This window comes from Anser cygnoides, chromosome 1 (genome assembly GCF_040182565.1).
Source record: "Anser cygnoides isolate HZ-2024a breed goose chromosome 1, Taihu_goose_T2T_genome, whole genome shotgun sequence".
In the NCBI taxonomy this organism is placed as follows: Eukaryota; Metazoa; Chordata; class Aves; order Anseriformes; family Anatidae; genus Anser; species Anser cygnoides.
Genome location: NC_089873.1, coordinates 38,267,550 through 38,287,474, shown reverse-complemented (window position 1 = coordinate 38,287,474; position 19,925 = coordinate 38,267,550). Strand labels below are relative to the sequence as shown.

The window sequence follows — 19,925 nt, the reverse complement described above, 5'->3', positions numbered from 1 at the left end:
CTATTTAATTCTGAAGTACTTGGCATTTCTTTTGAATTTCATACAGAGGTTATAGGACCAGGTTAAAGGCTGCTTTGGACCCCGGAACGCTGCAGCTGGAGGTAGATGTGCACCTCTTGTCTTTGGAGTTTGGTGCTAACTTAGATTTTTTGTTTATTGTTGGGAAAAAGCTAGAGAAAAAAATATTTTTACAGTACTCTCCATCCCAGATTCCGAAGTGCTTGACAGGCGGCAGAAGTCCAAGACTCACCACAGTCAGAGGGTGGAAAGCGCTTCCTAAACACAAACAAATGAACAAGCAGGCAAACAACAGACATAAAACCAAATAGGGAAAATGACACAGAGAAACCCCAGTTCCAGGAGTCGCAGAGGATTTCTGTGAAGGAGCAGAACCCAATGCTATCAATGCCACTTTTATTCCGCTACAGCATATTTGGTGGCTGGGAGACCGTGTGCTCAGGGCAAAGACTAGGAATATTCTTTCTCTCAGAAAATTGAAAATATAAAACACATGACTATGCTAGCAGCATATTCCCATTATTAATTAAACTTTTGAAACAGAAGTATAATATTGAAATTAAAATTCTACCCAGAGAAAAGACCCTTTAGTGTTATTTTTAATTATTACCACAGCTTAAAATGACAAGCTGTCAAAGAATGAAGATATTTTTCTACTGAAATAATAGATTATCAATGGTTTTTAGACACTGAGATGCATTTAACACTTACCTAATTCAACCTGATATTTAAATCTTGAACCTTCAATGAACACAGGAAAGATCATGTTTGCCTCAGACTTGGCCCTATTCATGTTACAGATTTCTTTTTTCCTCTAAATACCCAATCCTAACTATAGACAACCCTACACAGATACTGCCCTTATTTATCTGTTTTTTCATTTCCTAAGTTCTGATAAAAAGTAAAATTCATGCTGGATCTTTCAGTAAGGAGATCTTAAAGGGGGGGGGGGGGGGGGGGGAGGGAAGAAAAGATGGTATTTTTAAGAAAAGCAGCAGCACTTAGAAGAGAAAAACACGGTACCTGATCATGACTGCACTTCTCACATTCTTTATTTGGCTTGCTGTAAAAACAAACAGAGCAAACCTGAGCTGCAGAGAGAGCCAGAGGAAGCCACAGTTACCCTGCAAAAGGAAGCACTGCGGAGATAACAGCAACCACAGACAAGCACAGGGTGGGATTTGAGATTCTGAGCACCTCTTTTAAGACGGGCACCTAAGCTGGGTTACATACCACTGTCTCTCTCTGGGGTGGAAGCCTTGCTGGCAGAGGGCAGCTCCGTTCCCCACCAGCCACAGGGAAAGTCTCAGCAAATGGCATAGGCACAAAATCCATCTTCCAGACCACTGAAATCAGGTGAAATGACCCCTTCCTTTCTTCAAATAAAATAAATACAGATATAACAGAAGTGTACAAGAGTGTACAGAAGCGGGCAAGAGGGACAAGTGGCTGGAGAAGGATGAGAGAAACAGGTTAGAATGAAAAGAAAAACCATTAAAACAAATCAAAAGAACTTAAACTGCCCTTTTTCCTCAAAGGAACACAGTAATTAACAAATAGGTTTTAATCCACACAGATGTAATTTTTGGCTCACTGCTCTTTTGGGGCTGTAACCAGTGTTTATCTATATTTAATCTTGACGCTTTTCATGGCCTGGAATCTCCTGACTGTGCTGGATAGCAGACATAGAAGGGCTGTTAAAATCCCTTGATTTCAGCCTGTGCTCGCTTGAATCAGGGAGGCTTTTCAATAAAGCTGCTCTGGGTGTATGCTGGCATTACAAAGAAGAGAACGTGGCCAGTTACTCATAGTAACTGCACTAAGCAGTGAAATTACTCTGGATTTATATGTGACAAGAGTTTAGCCCAACCTACCAATCTAAATTCTCAGTATCCTGGGACTTCACAAAGTCGGACAACTTCTGAAGTCAGTCTGACGCAAAAATCAGTGCAGAAATCTGTTTTTTACAGCAGTTTTCAAAGAAATAAATCCCATACCCTGCCTCTTTCTCAGAAAAAAAAAAAAATATCTTATAAAACCAGATCTACTTTCATTTTGAAAAAAATTTAAAGTCAGTTAAAAACAAACAAACAAAAACCAAACCAAAACAAAAACATAACACATTTAAATACCAGTGCAGGCAAAATTCCTGCCAAGGATGGTTTCGCTAGGCAAATAAACCAAGAAATGTATTACTTTCTAAGTCCTGAGAAGAACTTTAGAAACTCGACGCCAAAAGCAGCCCTTGGGCAATATTCAAGGCTGTCAAGACACATAAAGCAGCATAAAAATAATCCTCCAGCAACAGGTAAATGCTAAATACAGGTACCATAGGCATTTCTGGGGGACAAAGGCATGGCTGGCACTGACTTCAGTGGGCTAAGATAAGGCTTTTCCGTGATTAAGGAATGCCAGCACTTCAAGGGCTCTCTTTACGACCAGAAAAAAACCCAAACTACAATGGAGAGAAGTAAAGTAGGACATAAAATTTTATTCTGAAATGATCTCTGGCCACAACAATAAAATGTAACAAATATTCACTAGAACAGTCTTAACTCCTGTCATCAGCTGTACAATACATACAGTAACATAAAACTGGCCACTAGGATTAAAACCCCACTACAACATCTTTAATGTTAAGTGGCAACAGCAGCATCTCACAGAAAAGTATACATACATATATACACAGTCCACATTCAATCGTTTTTCACATGTTTTCAGTACACACAGTTGCAGCATATTACAGTCACGTGTCTAAGTCGTTGCCCAATAAAACCCCAAGCTACTGCTTAGACATCATTGTAGAGCAGTCGAACTGAGTAATTACAATTTGTAGCAGAGATGTACAAGCCCCTCAAAACAATAATTCACAAATGTTTTTGTTTTATTTAAATGCTACCGTAGCGTTAAACTGGGCAATATTCTAATCTTTACCGACCGGAAAAAGAGAAAGTGTTTTGTACTTATCACAAATATCGATGGAAAAAAATACTAAAAATATGGAGAGCATTAAATAATGCACACCTTTCCTAAAGATTCTAATATTGCCCAATGCTACTTGTGTCTAAAGTGTTTCCAACGTTCCCATGAAGTCATTTATAACTTCAAACCACCCACCAAGTTAAAAGTGGCTTAAGTGCCTTGCACCCAAATTGTAAAAATCCCTGGCCACCTTTATAAGAGCCAGGCACATATAAAAGGAATGCACTTTGGTTCATACCAAATGCCCTGGGATTAAATCACACTATAAAACTAAAGAGTCTGAGGTAAATTTTTACAAATACAGTTGACTTCTGTCTAGTATTACCGTAACAAAAATTTATTTAAAAAAAAAAATCAATTTGATGTTGAAGTACAACCAATGAGGAAGGGCCGTCTTTAACCCCTTAGTGAGACGTCCTACAAGAACAGAGTGTCCTTTCCACCCCAGCAGTGTGATTGCCTTATTGTTTCTGTTAAGGCCTCGATAATCTACAGGATGTTTTAAAACAGGTACGGCGTTTAAAAATAGATTTCATCCCTACGATCCAGTATTCAAAGGGTTAAAGAGGCCAAGATGCATGCCCTACAACATGGCATTGGTAACAAAAGGCACATTGTTAACACCAAGGGCACAATCCATCCTCTATTGTTAATCTACACATCTTGCATCACTCTGTTGTTCCAATACACTTCAGTGGTAATGAACACTCCAGTGGTGCAAGAAACTGAGCCAAGTGAGACTGCAACCAAAGACAAGACAACACTGTGCTATTACTAAATCTGAAAATAGCTCAGACATCTCCAGACAATGGTAACATGTGAGACTAAGCACTGTTTCCAAGCCAACTTCTATCAGCCTAATTATCAGAGCCCTTATAATAAAATCACACCAAAGCAAGAGGCAACGTCTTCTCCCCCCCGCCCCCCTCCTTTTTTACACGTATAAATAAGCTACAATAAAAAGCAGCCACATAACTTAGAAACCTTGATGTAGCTGCTTCTTTAGTATAGAGGAAGTTCCACTATATCTGGGTTAAAAAAATAGCTCTGCACACTATATTTTGGCCTTAAAGTTTCCGGTAGCATTTATGAAGAAGGTTGGTCATAAATGCGTTATTGGCATTAAGAACTGGTTACATGTAAAAGAAAATTTAGTGGTTTTAGCCCATTAATGACCCATGAACCTTATGAATGTTTTCATCTTCAATTGTCATGAAAGGCAGGAACATGTATCAAGGTTATCTTTAAAATATACTATGGGGGAGGCGATTCTTTTTCCACCCCTCACGTAAGTAACCCCATTTCTTAACTTTTGCGGAAAGAGCTAGGTAGAAAGGAGTGGTAAAGCCAAGTAGTTGGTGGAGGAAGTAAAGAATCCCAGTTACTGTAAAAAAATACACGGTACTGTATTCCCACAGTCATGGGAGTCAGCTAATTTTATAGGAAAATTAATATATCTCTTTTCCAGACTTAGAATTTACTGACCATAACTTACTGGATATTCATATTCCAAAAGCTACTTTTCTTAGCTGTATTACTATATTTCATTTTTAACATGATTTCACACATGTTTACATATTGCACTTACACACCTTGTATAAAGTTGTGAACATTTAAACACTAAATAATTTACTTTGACTAGAGGCAGGAAATGATATTTTTTTATAAAAAAGTAATAAAGATGGTTGATTGATGCTCTAATTTTTACATTTATCAATCAACAAATACCATCCTCTACTCAGAAATTATTTTTGGAGCTTCTTTAGGTGTTGACTTTTTGGCAAGAAGTTGAGTGATATGTTTCCTGAGAATTCTGTCGTTTCATACTTCTATCCCTCCCCCAGTCTTACATTAAATTAAAAACAAACAAACAAAAAAAATTAGGCTGTAAGTGGTAAATCTTAATGAACATGAAGAACAACTTAACCGGAAACTTTCTTGGCCTCTCAGGGGACCATGCTTTAAGTGTTTTTCTTAATTTGTACATGTAACTTAGTAAGATCTGTGCATATAAAGGTTGCTTATAGTAAAGTTATTGAGGTTTTATGCAATCCATTCTAGTCTCTCTCATCCTAACATCCATAAACCCTTCTAGATTATATTCTATTTATCTAAAATTCCCTTTTCATATGCTGTTTTATACATCTAATGTAGACCACAGTCATTGCATGTGATGAGATACTGGTCTTAGATTTCAAACTGTTCCTGTTGAAAACATGCTACAATGTGTAAGTATTTCTCACGTAGGTCTAGATATTATTCCTCAGTAAAGACCATCTTTCTTCCATGAATATAACTGAAAGTAAAAAAGAAAAACCAAACATCAGCACACACACACACATGAACAAATCTATACATATCTCTGTTCCTTCAAAATCATTTTCAGCTATAAACGCCAAATTCCAGTCATTTACCTTTTCCTTGACATTTCTCCTGTATTAGTAAGTATCTAAGATGGTGCCTGCCAACTGAAAAGCTTTCCAAAGCAGATCTTTGCATCTACACCTATGTTCTCTAAAGAAAGGTACTTGTCTACAGAAAACCATACAGTAACATAGTGTTTGCCCCTACATACAGATTTGATCTGAAGTGTAAATGTACCGGAGAGGTTACAATCGCTCAGATAGACATTGTCAGAAGAAATAAAAACAACCTGTGAAATCCATGTAGCATTAACAGTCTGGAAGTTACAGTATGACAAATGACAAAAATGACAAAACAAACACTTCTGCCTATGTGATTTAGGGAGGCCAAGCTGCACATGAGGAGAGAAAATAGAAAAAAATAGAGAGAAACCCAGTGTGAATCCTCAGTGTTATATACCTGAAATGAAGTCCAGAATGTTTTGCTTTACCTGACTTCAGGTTTAGGAAGCAACTCATCAGTCACTTTCAGATTTAGAGGAACAGACATACTTTCAGCTTCATTCTTTCAGGCCTGTTCCTCTCACTCTAGCACATGGCATGTACAGTAGAGAGTCTATTTTAGCCCTAGAAGTTCTTTTTTTTTTTTTTTTTTGCATTACATCTGAACGATCATTTTAATCAAAAACATTACTGCCAAATAGAGAAAGCATTCCACAGGCGGTTACTGTATCATTACTAAGTGATACCACTACTTTTTCTGGGCTACCATTCAGAAAATGACAATATAACATGCTATGGCTCCATTTCAGATAACAAGTTTGCAGGTGCTTAACTGTATTTCTTTGAGAATTCTCCCTGGAGTCCAGTCAGGCATAGGTGTTAGTGTTTGCAGGATCAAGACCCATACCCGTAAACTCCAGAAGAACCTTACGAATTTACCCCAGGTGAAACTTAATATGAACCATGGAAGAGAAAGGTTAATACCTTTGACACCACGCTGCAATGCATGACAATCATGTTGTAACCAGTGGCCTGCCACTGATGTTTATTACTGTGTCACACTAGTTACAGTAAGGCTAATTGTACTGTAGAAGACAAACATTTTAAAAAATAAGTATAAAAACTTAAAGCATTGTCCCCGTGTTTTTATAAAAACAAAATCAACATTTCTTACATTTAAAATGAGTGCTGAAAGATACAAATGAATAAAGTTACTGAGCAAATAAAAATGTATTATCTGAGCTACTTTTTCATACAAATAAGGCTCAGCCACATTGTATCTCTTGTATTAACAGCATTGGGTTTTTCAAACTCAGCTAACGAGTTTTGGCAACACTGTTCTTTGCTGAATATTCCCATTGGCATCTGTCATCTGTGCCAAATTAGTCCTCAGTTTTGAAGCTGAGCTTGAAGTCGGAGGTAACTTGGAAATCGATGTTATAGCACCAGTGCTCTCTGTAATTCTCTTCGCCGAGGCTTTCTCCCCAGTTGGAGGCTTTGGCAACCGTCTCCTTAGCCAGGGATGCCGCAAAGCCTGGCTGGGTGTCATACGGATAGCAGGATCCCATTCTAAACACTGTTTTAAAAAGTCAAGGAAGAGGGGATCATCACATCCCTTTAATGCATTACCCCATTCTCTGCTCTCTGGCGGGCCGCGTAGTTTTCCCCTCCGAGAGCGTCCACCGTTAAGTATTACGGAACCATCAGACAAGGTTGTGATGGTGCAGTAGCGGGGATAACCCTTAGAGCTCACAAAGTTTTTGGCTCGCTTGGATGAATCCAGAAGTTTTGGGGAAGGCATGCCCAATAGCTCGATCATACAAGCCAGCTGGTCTCCTTCATCTTCTCCAGGCAAAAGTGGGTAACCGGTGAGAAGTTCTGCTAGAATACATCCCAAGCTCCACATGTCTATGGGCATCCCATAACGAGCACCAAGGATGACTTCAGGCGCACGGTAAAAACGTGACTGAATGTAAGTGTAGACACGCTGGTGCTCGTAACAACTTGAGCCAAAATCGATCACTTTAATACCACTTCTACCCTGTTGCTTTAACAGAATGTTCTCAGGTTTAAGGTCACAGTGAATGATTCTATTTTTGTGCAAAGCATCCAAGCACTGTAAAATTGAGTGGGCAAACTTGCGGACCAAAGGCAGGCTAAAGCCCTGAAACTTGTTTTTCTTTATTAATTCGTACAGGTTCATGCTCAGCAATTCAAATGTCATGCAGATATGGCTGCGGAATGTGAAGTTTTCCAACATGTGAATAACATTCATGTTGTTATCCTTATCTTGTTTCCGGAGGTGTTCCAGAATCCTAATTTCTTCCGCAGCTTGGCGGTGGAAACGCTTTTCGTTTCTCACCATTTTTAGTGCCACATGCTGATGCATCTTGTGATCGTAGGCCTTCACCACCTGCCCAAAGCTTCCTTTCCCTATAACTTTCAGGACTTCGTATCTGTATGCAATATGATCGTGGGGTACTTGCACATAAGACCCCTGGTCATCATCGTACCCGCCGTTGTTTGGACCACCAATCACACCTTGCCGCTTCTTTGCATTTGGACCCAAAAAGTATATTTCAGGGTAGCAAAAAATCTCGTGATGCTCAAAAGCTGTTAATTTTTGCATGTATTGCTTCATTGCCTGCTCTGGTGTCATAACGGAGGCTTTCACCTTCCCTGTTCCATCTGTAGATTTTAAAGAGCTGGAGCTCCCTTGTCGTCTGTGAGCACTCTCTGACTGTCTGTCCTGAACCACTGGCAATCCAGATTTGCCTAGTGGTGTAAGTCCATTCGGCTGCGTTGTCAGAACCGTCCTCTTGTTACTATTATCTTCAAACAGCTGCTGAACCTGGATTTGTCCATGGCTACCAACATGGAGGTGCTCATTCATTGTGTGCTTACTGCCTCCAACCTAAAATTGAAAATAAATACATACCCAGTTAACAGGAAAGGCATAAACTCTTCTATGCTTCACCATTCATTCTGAACCCAACATCCTGCCTAAAACACCACAAAACAAAGTATTTTCTTAAAATTCTGCTGTCTACAGCTAATTCAAAAAAATACAACATATATGCTACGACACTACTAGATGCCGTTACATTCTCCAGATCCTAGTTTCTCAAATGCCACTTTCGTGATTCTCTGAAATGTTTGTAACAAGGCAGTCAATGGTGTGCCACAACATTAAGTGAACAACTCCTCCAAGGAACCTTCAAGGCAACAGTCCTGTTACACCAAGAAGTATGCTTGAGGGATATTAAATCAGATTTCATAGTAGCAGTTTTATTTATGCTGGAGGTCAATATATAATGCCTGCTGGAGCTTACATAGCTAAGGCTCTCCTAGTCATCTGTTCTCAGAAATCAAAATTTTAACTTGTTCTAAAACTAGCTGGGTATCAAAAGCGCCAGACACAATTTTCAGCAATGAGGAATGTGCTGTGACCTGCATGAAGAGGAGAAGAACCTGGACATTTCTCAAGTTCAAGAGATGCCATTCACTGCTTGCGATTGAGACACTCCCTATTCAGCAAAGCACTCAAATCAACGTACAAGCGTAAGTATATCCCTCAGCACTTTGCCACGCCAGCCTTATGACTTTTAACCAAGATGAGATCTGGGGCCTGATACAGACTAGAATGGAAAGAAAATCTTTGCCTTGAAGAGCATACATGCAACTTTATTTTAAAGGGATGGAAAAAGTATTAGTTGATTTTACAAATTACATTTGTTCTTTACAGTTTGCACAAGGGAGAAGAAGCACTCAGCATTTTCAAGCAAAGAAACACTGGAAGTACTGGGGTATGAAAACAGCTAGTGCAAGAAACCTGTTACTTTTAAGGAGAAACAGGAAATTTACAAGCATATACTTGCCACTAAAATAGCTGTCCTTAAAATTCCTCATTTGCTCTAAAGTAGAGGATAATTAGTCTGTCTTTTCTGCCTGGTCTTAGACAGACGTGGGAAGAATTCCCCTGCTGTCTCTCCAGCTGATTCACCAGCCTTAATATTTATGCCAAATTACTAACCAAAAGTTCACAGATACTGTCAGACAGATGATCAAGCCAGGGTTGAGAGCACTTTTAATCTGAACCTTATTTTTTCTATGCAGCTAAGGAAAACACATTCCCTGTTCACTTCAGGTTGCTGAAATGAAATCAGAAAACGACAGCTGTGTGCTGTGATACGAGGCAGTGAAATCTGTCCTGCAACTGCAGAAGTGCTTCCTAATGAAAAAGCCAGGACATGCGATGCAGATTCTAGCACACTTTTTGCTTCTGTTACGGTATCACACAGATATGGCAGCGACTTGGCTTTGTAATTTCATTAAACTGTTCCCAAGGAGTATCCAACTAGCTGGACACACCAGCTTTGCCTTTGGATAATATTTTGAAATTTGCAGCTCTAAAGCTCACGCAATGCAAGAACAAGAGCTCTCAGGGACTGTTTCTGCTGAGTTCACTGTTCTCCTGTTTCCATTTTGACTCACGTTGAATGACTGGTCCATTTTATTTCATCACTGCAGTTGGACTGCGTAGGTTTATTTGCAGAGCAATTTCAGCTCGTGCAATCAAATTTGATTGATCTCATAGAAAGTGCCACCACACAATGGCAATTCAGAGCAAAGGCACCTGTAACATTCAAGCACAAGGAAGGTATATAGGATATTGACATTAACTGTCTTCCTGGTTCAATGTCTCAAAAGCACCAGGGAATTGCCTACAGGGAATTCCTTCAGGTCAAGTTTGAAGCACACTCCTGCAACAGTCTCCTTAAGGTTGTCCTGATCCTGTATATGCAGCAGTGACTGAACTTAAGAGAATTTGGCCCCAAGAGCTGCTACGCGGTGAACCTCTGAAGAACTGGATCTGGTTAGTAAGATGTGTTTGGAGGTTCAGCGCATGCTGCATGGCAAAACTGCCTACGAGAGAAATGCACAACAAAGCAGCAGAGTAACTGTACAGACCACAAATGCTTCAGCCAGAAAATTCCAGGTACAAACATTTCTTCTGCAGGGCTGCTTGACCAGCAAGGCAGCACATACCTAGATAAACCGGGAGCAGATAATACTAACGTACGGCCAATGAGGAAGAAACAGCATAGGGGAGAAAAACGTCTCTCAGAATTTCTTAGCCCAAGTGCTCATTGACACAGTTCACATTTTGAATTAATTTTCTTTTTATTTCCCCTTGAGTCACCTGTTTTCACAGTTAGCTATTTTCTGCCCTTCCCGAGCACTGCACGTTTCAACAGACGTGCTGCGTAATTCTTCAAACTTCGGTTATTTGCTTTGTACCAGGGCTTTGAAAGAAAAACAAAACACAAACATTTGTCCACTTTCAAAAGTCCACTGGGACTAAGGAGTTCTTCTTCCTAAAAGCACGTTTGTAAACACATCTCTAAAGCGTAAACCATGTAGCTCTGCTTCCTGTACCTTTAGGCAGCCTCACTGCTTCCCTTGCTGCTCATAGGTTTCTTTTTTGCAAGCAGCAGAATGAAATCACCGGCATTATCCCAGCTTCACCCCAAATCTGAAGTGACCGGTTTTGCCAGTTTCAGTCAGCTGCTGCTGGGGAATGCAAATGCAGATGCAGACAGTAGCACTGGTTTTCTTTGTGGAAGAAAAGCCACTAAATCAGCACAGGCTCTGTTCCAGAGCTTGTGGGGGAGATGACAGCTCACGTTTCTTTCAAAAACCCCAACGGGAGTTTCAGAGGTATCGGACACATCGCTGCAGAAGAACCACCACCTTTTCTTCTGTTTCCTGTCAGGATGAGCCGAGGGCTGGATTCTCCCCAGCCCTTTGCTCTGCCTATCTGCTTCTGCCTACCGGCTGTCTGAGATTTGCCGTCAAGTTCGGGCTTGCACTGCTTACACGCTCCGCAGGCTTCACCGGTGACGCTCTAAGTTCCCCGAACCACAGCTAATGGGCTTGGGAAGCTACAAAGGGCTACAGCCCTCTCGTCCCGTAGCAAACTGCTCACGGTTCGCAGGAGCTCCATCAGCCTTTCATCCGAAACCACAAGCCCAAGAGGTTTATAATGCGTCTCCCTTCTGCATCTGCAGACGGGCCCGTACATTCCAGAACCAACAACCCGCACACACAACCAACAACCTGCACACACTTACACACCTTACTTACTACAGTGTCACATTGCCTGTGCTCAGACCCATACACACCTCCTAAGATTTGCGTATTTTTAGAGCACGCATCTTCAAAAACTTCTTGATGCACCCATTTTTACATAAACATATTGAAATACCGGGTAAGCTTGAACTCGAAGAGCTAATATTGAATGTTCTAGCAACATCAACTATAAAACAGCAAATATTACAGGTTTTTTTCCGCTAACTGCAGTGTTTCATAACTTCAAAATCACTGCTATGATTTTGCTTTAACTTTGGTTTGCTCAGTTTATGGAAATAGATGGCTAAGCTGAAAAAAATTCATGCAATCTTTGAAACAGAGACACCAAGAAAAAAACAAGCAAAAATTATTTTGTTCTTTCTCCTCCCTCCCCGCCCCTCCTGAAATGGATTTAAAGACAGAAGTGGACTACAGTACTACGCCTAGATGACAGACGTGTTACAACACAGTGGTGGCATAAAACTGAGTCCATCCTGCTAACAAGAAGGCAAACTGACAGTTCTCCTGAGGTGCCGCTCAGCCAGTGCAATGAGGTCTCAAGACCTTCTACAAGGCTGGAATGACTGTCTGCAGGATCCAACGCCATCTTACTTAACCGATTTGATAAGTATCAAATACTTATTCTACATGGTGTCTCCCAAAACCCTTAACACATTATGCAGTTGTACCACATTCCATCTTTTCTGTAAAACAAAACAAAACAAAAAAAAAACAAACAAACAAACAAATAAAACCCATACTTGGTGTGCTATTAACACCCTTTAGAACTATGCAAGACTGACCCATGCTTCAGTTATATATTATCATTTTATTTTAAGCAAAACCCCAGAAAAAAGACTTTGCCATCAGTCCGAATCTAGAAGGATTTATAAAATGAATCCCAATAATAAGGTAATTGTATGATGTCCTGCAGAAATACTGCACGGGAATAAGATGTCTTTATCTGCTATTACTCTGTACAGATGAGAAATACCATGCCAAAGTAATAACTTATTAAAAGAATAGATGCTACACTCTAAACCCCTTTCTTTACAGTACTTCCAGGCACGCCAGTTTCAGCCCCAGTGAGCCTAACACGCTAGAGGCATATGGTATCAGGTGTAGCACGCTTCACTGCCTATTTGGTTGACTACAGCCTGAATAAATGTACAAAAGGCCCTTTTTCCTTGATAAATGAATTCAACAGCATTCCTCTGTGCAGAACTAAAAATAGCTGCTAATTAGCACGATAACAATAATGCAGGATTATCATAATGGTTTTATTATGAGTGTGGGTTTTATACACTGAAAAAGACTAAGCCCTTGTCCGAAACAGCTTGTGTTCAACAAGAGCAGTAGAAAAAAAACAAATCATTCGGATTTTTTGCTGCTGTCACACACGGCCAACATAAGCTTATTTTTGAAAAGTTAACATTGACTTTATACTGCAAATATTTTCAGGGACAGAACTATGCTTCAGGAGCGATACTGATTCATAAATTCCTTTCCACCTGTCTGGGTGACGCTGTGCATATGCAGTGAGCCTGAGTACTCGTGGGACACCCCCGTGCATTACGCACGTTGAAATCAACAAGGACACTCCGTGCACACTACATCGTGCCTTCAGGTAAGCTGATGTGCACATGTAGGAGAGATGTGCCCAGATGTTCTGCGCTCCCCATAGCACAGCCACCAACCGTTAGAGCCCAAGTTTCAGATGTCCTCCCAAAAAAAGTTAGATAGCTTCACTTTTCCCCCTAAGCATAAGATTTATGCAGAAGAAGAATCACCCAAAGAAACCTAGGCAGAGCAAGGTCATGACTGCATACTTATTTCCACTCAAACACGACAGCATTTCTGTGGCAATTTATTACACAAACACACCAGAGTAGGAAGATGTTTTCTTTGTTTTTGCTTGCTTTAAAACAGCTGCACACAACAGAAATTTGCAGCATGTTATCCACCAGATCTTCAGGTAACAGAGTCCAGGGATCTCTGTTCCATCATAAATTATTATTGTTTAATTATATAATTTCAAGATTAAGGCTGAATGATGCAAAAGCATATGGTTAGACACTCGTCCCTAGTGGCAAAAGAAAACAGGCCTGCTGCAGGGAAATCTTGGAAAGGCCTTGAAGAAAGAGGGCACTGAATGAGGCACTGTAAATGGGTTGTTGTTACAGTCCTGGACAGGAGGAGAAAAAGATTAAGACTGCTTTACTGCAAGAGAAACAGGAAGAGTGCAGGACGTAGGGACATATGCCAAGTAAGAAAGAACAGAGATGGAGGTAGGCAGGAGACAAGAGTCTGGGAGAGAGACTCACAGACGGGTGGGGATTTACACGAGCAAAGCAGCAGGCAAGCAAGATAATCTCTACTGCAGCATGTCAAGTGGATGCAAGCACACCGTAATGAAACAGGACAGAGCAAATAGGAAACGATTCCGATCATCAATGCAGAGACTTAAGGCTTCAAAAGAGAAAACAATGACTAGGAGAGGAAAACGAGGAGGGCAAGGCATTGGAAATGAGTTTTCCATCGCAAGCATCCAAAAAGATAAAGTCACGGATGGAAACAGGCAAGAAAATGCCTAGGATGAAGCCACAGATCTTTGAAAATAAACAAAACCTTTCCCTGCTACAACACACAACAGTCTGCTTAGCAACAAAGGCTGCTGCGACTGCAGAGACTGCAGCCAAAACCTCTGCCCTGTTACATGAAGCCCGTGCATCTCCCCGCTTCCCCCCCCCACGCTGCTGTGCCCTGCCAAACAACCAAACGTCACTGGGAAGAGGGAGACAACAGCTCTGCTACAGGCTAGATCACACAACCGCTGCAAGAAATAAGACAGGTAGTGGACTTCTTGTCTGTCTGAATTCAAAGAAAAACTTTTTGGCTTAAAAAAAAAAAAAACCCTCTTCCACCTCAGTCTCTCCTCACGATCAGTGTACACACAATGCACACGTGCACAGGCAGCCACAGGCAAGTTGAACCACTTAAGTAAACTATGCCTCTGAGAGTTTGAAACACAAAAGAGAAATATCCGTTTCATTTTTAGCTATTAGAGAGTTAAAATGACACAACGGGGATGAAAACACAGTATATAGATGAATACAATGAAACAAAACGGTTTAGGAAAATTGAAATGTTCCATTTCAAATAGATTTGATTGGAGGAAGTAGTGGGACACAAAACCCACTGCGTTTCAGTCGGTGTCAGCTGAGGTCAGTAGGCCTGAAGTTTAGAGAATGCTCACATAACATATATAACCATTTTTTTGGTTAAAATCCAGCATTCTGATGTCACATCTGATCCTTACCGCAAAAAGTTATGTTAGCCAACCACAAAATAACAACCTACAGAACTCACAGAGGCAGTCTGAGGTATTCCTGTAATAGTACCCAAGGCTAAATAAATACTGTAGAGTAGAAACGTATCACAAAGGCAAGGCAGGGTTTGCAACAGTCAGAATCCAGAGGGACTTGAAACACAGCAGGAGAATGCTCGATCACCCTTGAGTGCTCCCATTAGGTATTCCATCTATATGTACGTATATGCACATGCATATATGCTGAACATAAACATATGCATACATACACAATGATGTATGTATAAAAATACTGGAAACAGAAATATAATGCTCAAACACTCCTTGCATGCTTTCATAAAGACATCATCTTTATATATGTACGTACATAAAAATGTATGCATCTATCTATTGACACTATACATAACATACACATACACACATATATGTATGTATAAAAATACGAGGGTTCTGTACTTACAAAATTAGTTGGTAGCCCCAGATACACAGCTGGACCACTGGGCCTTCTCAAATCCTAAATTAAGTCTGGGCTCTGCTACATGTGGGCCCCTGCTATTTGTGGGCCCGTCTCTATGTGCAATTTCACGACTGGTGCCCAGGCTGTTGGTACTATGTTTATTTTCTGTTTTTAAAGAAAAATTAAACCACCGTTCCACTTCTAAAATCAACCAGCACTTAACTGGAATGCAAATGTGCAAAACCCTGCCTTTGATAGCAATGAACAATTCAAATATATATCCTAGCTACATAAATATACACTGATGTTGCTCTTAAGTATGCAGCTCCACCTTGAATCTGCAGAATATTCATCATTCCTTTTGAGAACATCCTACGTACACTTGCATTTTTTTTAATTTAAGCCAATTCTTTCTATAAATGGATTTGAGTAAGTCGCTTTTACCCCTGAAGCTACACGGAAAGTCACCGAAACACTAATATCTAAATGCATAGTTTCACCTTCCACCAGCCCATAATCACATTACCATTTAAAGCTCTGCCATATGTTTACGAAGATAGTATGTGAGCATCCATGAAGAACTCATTAATTCTGAGAAAAGTATGCCATCAATGCCTCTCAGGGTCAGTCTGAAATCTTTCCTAATTTAAAAGGAAATGTATGCAATAAAAATTTCAGATATTTAGTGTTAACATGACAGCCTATAGACCCCTCTCTCTACGCCGTCGTGCCTCCAGGACAAGAGATACCCTCTCTCATCCATATATAGTGGCATACTCGGGAAGTTTCATTCCTAGTAGATTAACTAGGAGTGGGAGATAATGTGAGATAGCACACAACCGGAAAATAACATCCTTTTCATGCCATCGGTGCTCATTTCTTTAGGTAAACTACTGCAGCAATAAAGTCGGAGCCATCCAATCCTTGCCCCCGCGCGCTGCGATAGCTGTTTCCAGGAAGACAGCGATCGGCCCGAGCTCACCAGACAGACAAGGGGAGAGCAGCCTTCATTTTTCACCAACGGGGCTCACGCGACCCTTTAATCCCGCTGCCAAAATAATGTCAGCTCGAAAAATGCGTTTACCAGAACAGCTCCTCTTGGAAGGGGGGGGGGGGGGGGGGGGATGATTCGTGAGTGAAAAATGAGCTGTAAAACCGGACCGATGAGGGGCTGGAGGGGCAGAGGGGTGAGCAAGCCTCTCCTCAGCGCACTCGGGGGGTCTGGGGGTGCCCAGCTCGCACGAAGCCCCTCACCCTCACCACCGGGCGCAGCGGGCGCCCCGTCGGGCGGCGCTGGGTGGCGACCCCCGGCCCCCACCGCCCCGTCCCCCCCCCCCCCCCCCGCCCGGCCCCGTCCCCCCGCCCCGAGCCCGTGCTCACCGTGTGGGAGGCGTTGCTGGCCCTGAGCGGCGGCAATGCGAGGGGCGACGGCGGGCCGGTCCCAGCTCCTGCCCGGGCCACCCCGGCTCCGGTGCCCGGGGAAGACTGCAGCGGGCGGCCGCTGTCCCCTGCCCTGCCTGCGGAGAGCACAGGGGTGAGCGCGGAGGGCCTCGCCGCCCCGTCTCGCCTCGGCCGCTTCTCCATTATTTTTATTTATTTATCCCCCACACACACACACATCTCCTCCTCCTTCCCCGGGTCGTTCTCCCGAGCCGTCCCCGGGTTTATTTATCGCTTTCCCTCGCCCCTTCTCCCCCAGGACAACTCACCGCCCCGCGCAACAGCCGCAGCCCGCAGCCCCCCGCCGGCCCCCCGGGCCCCGTTGCCGGGCGGGGGCCGGATCATTGTTCCGACACGAACGGCCCCGCGGCGGCGGCAGCCCGGCCGCCTCCTCCTCCTCCTCCTCCTCTTCCTCCTTCTCCTCCTCCTCGCCCTCCTCCTCCTCCTCCCCGCGCCCCGGCCCGGCCCGGGGCGGAGCGGGCAGCGGGGCGCCCGGCGGCGGCCCCCTCCTTACCGGCTGGGTAGGCGGCGGCGGCGCTAGCGGAGGGTTTCTTGGTTAACATGGCCGCTGGAGAGGAGGGAGAGGAAAATGCATGTCAGGGCGCCTCTCCTCCGCTCCTCCTCGGCCTCTCCGCTCGGCGGCTGCCTCTCGTCTCCGATCAGCTACAGCGGGACCCAGACGCGTCCTCCGCCGCATCCCCCTGGCCCCGGGCCCGCCGGGCAGACCCTCCGAGGGCCCGCCGTCTCCTCCCGCAGCAGCAGCAGCAGCAGCAGCAGCCGCGCCGCCGCCGCAGCAGCCCCCGGCCCAAGCTCATCACCTCCCCAGCCCCCGCCCCGGTCGCCCCGGTCCCCTCGCGCGGAGGAGGGGGCAGCAGAAGGCGGCCGGACGGGGCCCTCCTCCTCGTCCTCCTCCTCCTCCTCCTCGGCCGGCGGAACGGCGGCGAGCAGCGCGCTGCGGGGGCAATGCCCGCCCCGCCGGCCGCCTCCCTCCGCTCCGCTCCTCCCTCGGCTCCCTCCGTGCCGCCACCCGCCGGGGCGTTGAGGGGGGCAGCGCCGCCCGGCCCCACAGCGGCCGCGCAACGGCCCCGCGCGGAGCGCACGCCCCATGGACCCCCCCCAGCTCATCCCGTACACCCGCTCCTCCTCCGTCCCTCAGCGCCCGGCCGGCCGGCGGTGCCCCCCCGGGGCACAGCCATCTTGGGACGCGGCCTGCCCCCCGTGAGGGAGTCGTGACGGGCACCGAAAAGGGGGTCACCGCCGGCTGGGGGGGGGGGGCAAAGGTGGCACCCAGGGTGCGGGGACACGGCACCCGAAACGTTCAGTGGGGTGGAAACTGGAAAATGGCGGAGGGAAGAGAGGTTTTTGGCGTTGCCCCGAGCCCGCAGGAGGGGAGCGGGGGGTTGTGTGTGAGGGGACAGCCGCCTCGTTTCCCGGAGTGCACAACGTGCTCCGCCGGGCACAACGCTTTGGATGCCTGGTTTGTCAGTGCGAACGTCACTCGTGCCAAAAATAGATGTCTGAGCAGTTGCTCAGCTTGGGACGGCGTCGAAATGAACTCTCCTACCTACGCGCAACCCTTGTTCAAAATCTGTGCCGACCGCGCATGTTTTCCTGTTGGAAACAGCTGGTGGATCTGGAGACAGACCTCCCTTCATCCCCTTCCACTGAAAAAGACAGAAAAATAAACCTCCCCTTTCCCTGTGCCTAAGCAAAAAATAATTAAAAAAAAAAAAATCCATCCCTGCAGCCAGAGAGAAAGACTTTGCCTCTTCCAGTACCACAGAGACATGCATAAACAAAGACATTTCCTGTACTAGTACAGAGAAATAAACACTTTCCCTAGCCCCTCCTGTCACAGAGAAAACAATCATACCTTCTCCTGCCCACACCCACCCAATCTTTTCCCTTCACTGCAGCAGAAAGCAAGCTTTGTCTTCCTCAAAACCCCCCAGATGGACACATGCGCCCCGAATTCCCCTCCCCTTCGCTGCCAGTTGTATAAATGCTTTCTGGTGACTCCCAGTATTTTCCCGTCATTTTCACAAGCAGCGTACGCACATCAAAAGTATCTGAATAACAAACATTGTCATAATATTTGCATTTCTTGTGAGATACCTTCAACAGTTAAGGAACGGTCAAGGAAAATACGCTTTTCTTGTTAGCCTAGGAAGGGGAAGGGGAAGGAAGCTTGTTCACATTCAAGCTAGATACAAAAAGCTGAAGTTGATATCAAATAATCTTTTCCTAGGGCTTGCAGGATTTCTTACTTCACTATCTTAAATGATGTGTTCTCTGACTGTCAGAGTCACAGATGGCTTCGTGCACGTTCTGGGATTAGTTACACCTAAACACTGAGACAAGAGAAAGCCTGTTAAGTGTCCTGTTTCAACTCCTTTCCAGTCGGGTGCATCATTCACAATGTGCTTCCACTGTTTGTTCAAGCAATCTTGGGGTACTATGAAAAATATGTGAAAAAAAAATGAGTTAGTCTATCATGTAACAAACAGCCTCTTAATTAAATCCGTGGGAACACATTGCATTGGTACCTGCCCAGCTATGCCCTTTCTAAAGCCATGTGCATTGTAAGCTTTCAGCGTGAGTCTTTGAACCTTGGGCCTGTCTACATGCCTCAATTTCTCTCACTCTTTTCCCATCTGCAATCCATCCTGGCAGCTGCTATCAAGGATAGTTCTACCTGATGGAGTCTGAAGTGAAGCTCAGGATGAGGGCAAGCTCATCTTGATTCCCTCTGAATGCAATACAAGAAACTTCAATTTAAAAGCCTCTTTCATGCAGGATGTAGGTTGACAAAGAGGAGGAACATGCTAATATAGTTGTAAAATACCTTGGCTGCAAATACTGATGCCTTTAACAGCCTTCTGCAAAATCATAGTCACAGATCTACAAAGAAAAAAAAAAGAAAAAAAAAAAAGGAAAGAAAAAAAAAGGCTAAATACTCAAAAGCAAAGATTGCTTTTTTTTCGTGCCAAGTGTTATACTCAGGAATCTGAACTATGTCTCGCTGAGTGGCCACAAAACTTTCTTCTTTCTGACACTGGCCAACTGAACATATATATCAGCACTTTCCAGACCATTGCTACACATAGATGAAATCAACAGACTTCAGCTCCCAGGACAGAAATATGTATTAGACACCTGGCAGGAGAAAGTGTACAGTGCTCAGAAATCAGAGGGCAAAGTG

At 43.8% G+C, this 19,925-nt stretch overlaps 1 protein-coding gene across 6 annotated transcripts; it reads right to left on the bottom strand.

Moving 5' to 3' along the window:
- Positions 1–2,489: 2,489 nt before the first annotated feature.
- DYRK2 (dual specificity tyrosine phosphorylation regulated kinase 2) lies at positions 2,490–18,466 on the bottom strand. Of its 6 annotated transcripts, none has more exons than XM_048065411.2 (3): positions 17,238–18,461; positions 16,664–16,800; positions 2,490–8,280 (listed from the first exon to the last, which is right to left on the bottom strand). In XM_048065411.2, exons 1-3 carry the CDS (start codon positions 17,284–17,286, stop codon positions 6,679–6,681), a joined length of 1,788 nt encoding a protein of 595 aa, XP_047921368.1. In that variant the 5' UTR covers positions 17,287–18,461; the 3' UTR covers positions 2,490–6,678. The 6 variants fall into 6 exon arrangements, with proteins under 6 accessions (XP_047921368.1, XP_047921367.1, XP_047921369.1 ...); XM_048065410.2 differs by lacking the exon at positions 17,238–18,461 and adding an exon at positions 16,993–17,146; XM_048065412.2 differs by lacking the exon at positions 17,238–18,461 and adding an exon at positions 15,810–15,924 and having other exon boundaries at positions 16,664–16,796.
- Positions 18,467–19,925: the final 1,459 nt, after the last annotated feature.

What these genes read in the sequence shown, in the direction of transcription:
- DYRK2 (XM_048065410.2), bottom strand. Translation starts at nt 17,068, where the DNA reads ATGATCCGGCCCCCGCCCGGCAACGGGGCCCGGGGGGCCGGCGGGGGG. An exon ending in TGCGGCTGTTGCGCGGGGCG is followed by an intron (nt 16,801 to 16,992) that starts GTGAGTTGTCCT and finishes TGCTCTCCGCAG; the next exon opens with GCAGGGCAGGGGACAGCGGC. An exon ending in CCAGCAACGCCTCCCACACG is followed by an intron (nt 8,281 to 16,663) that starts GTGAGCACGGGC and finishes TTTCAATTTTAG; the next exon opens with GTTGGAGGCAGTAAGCACAC.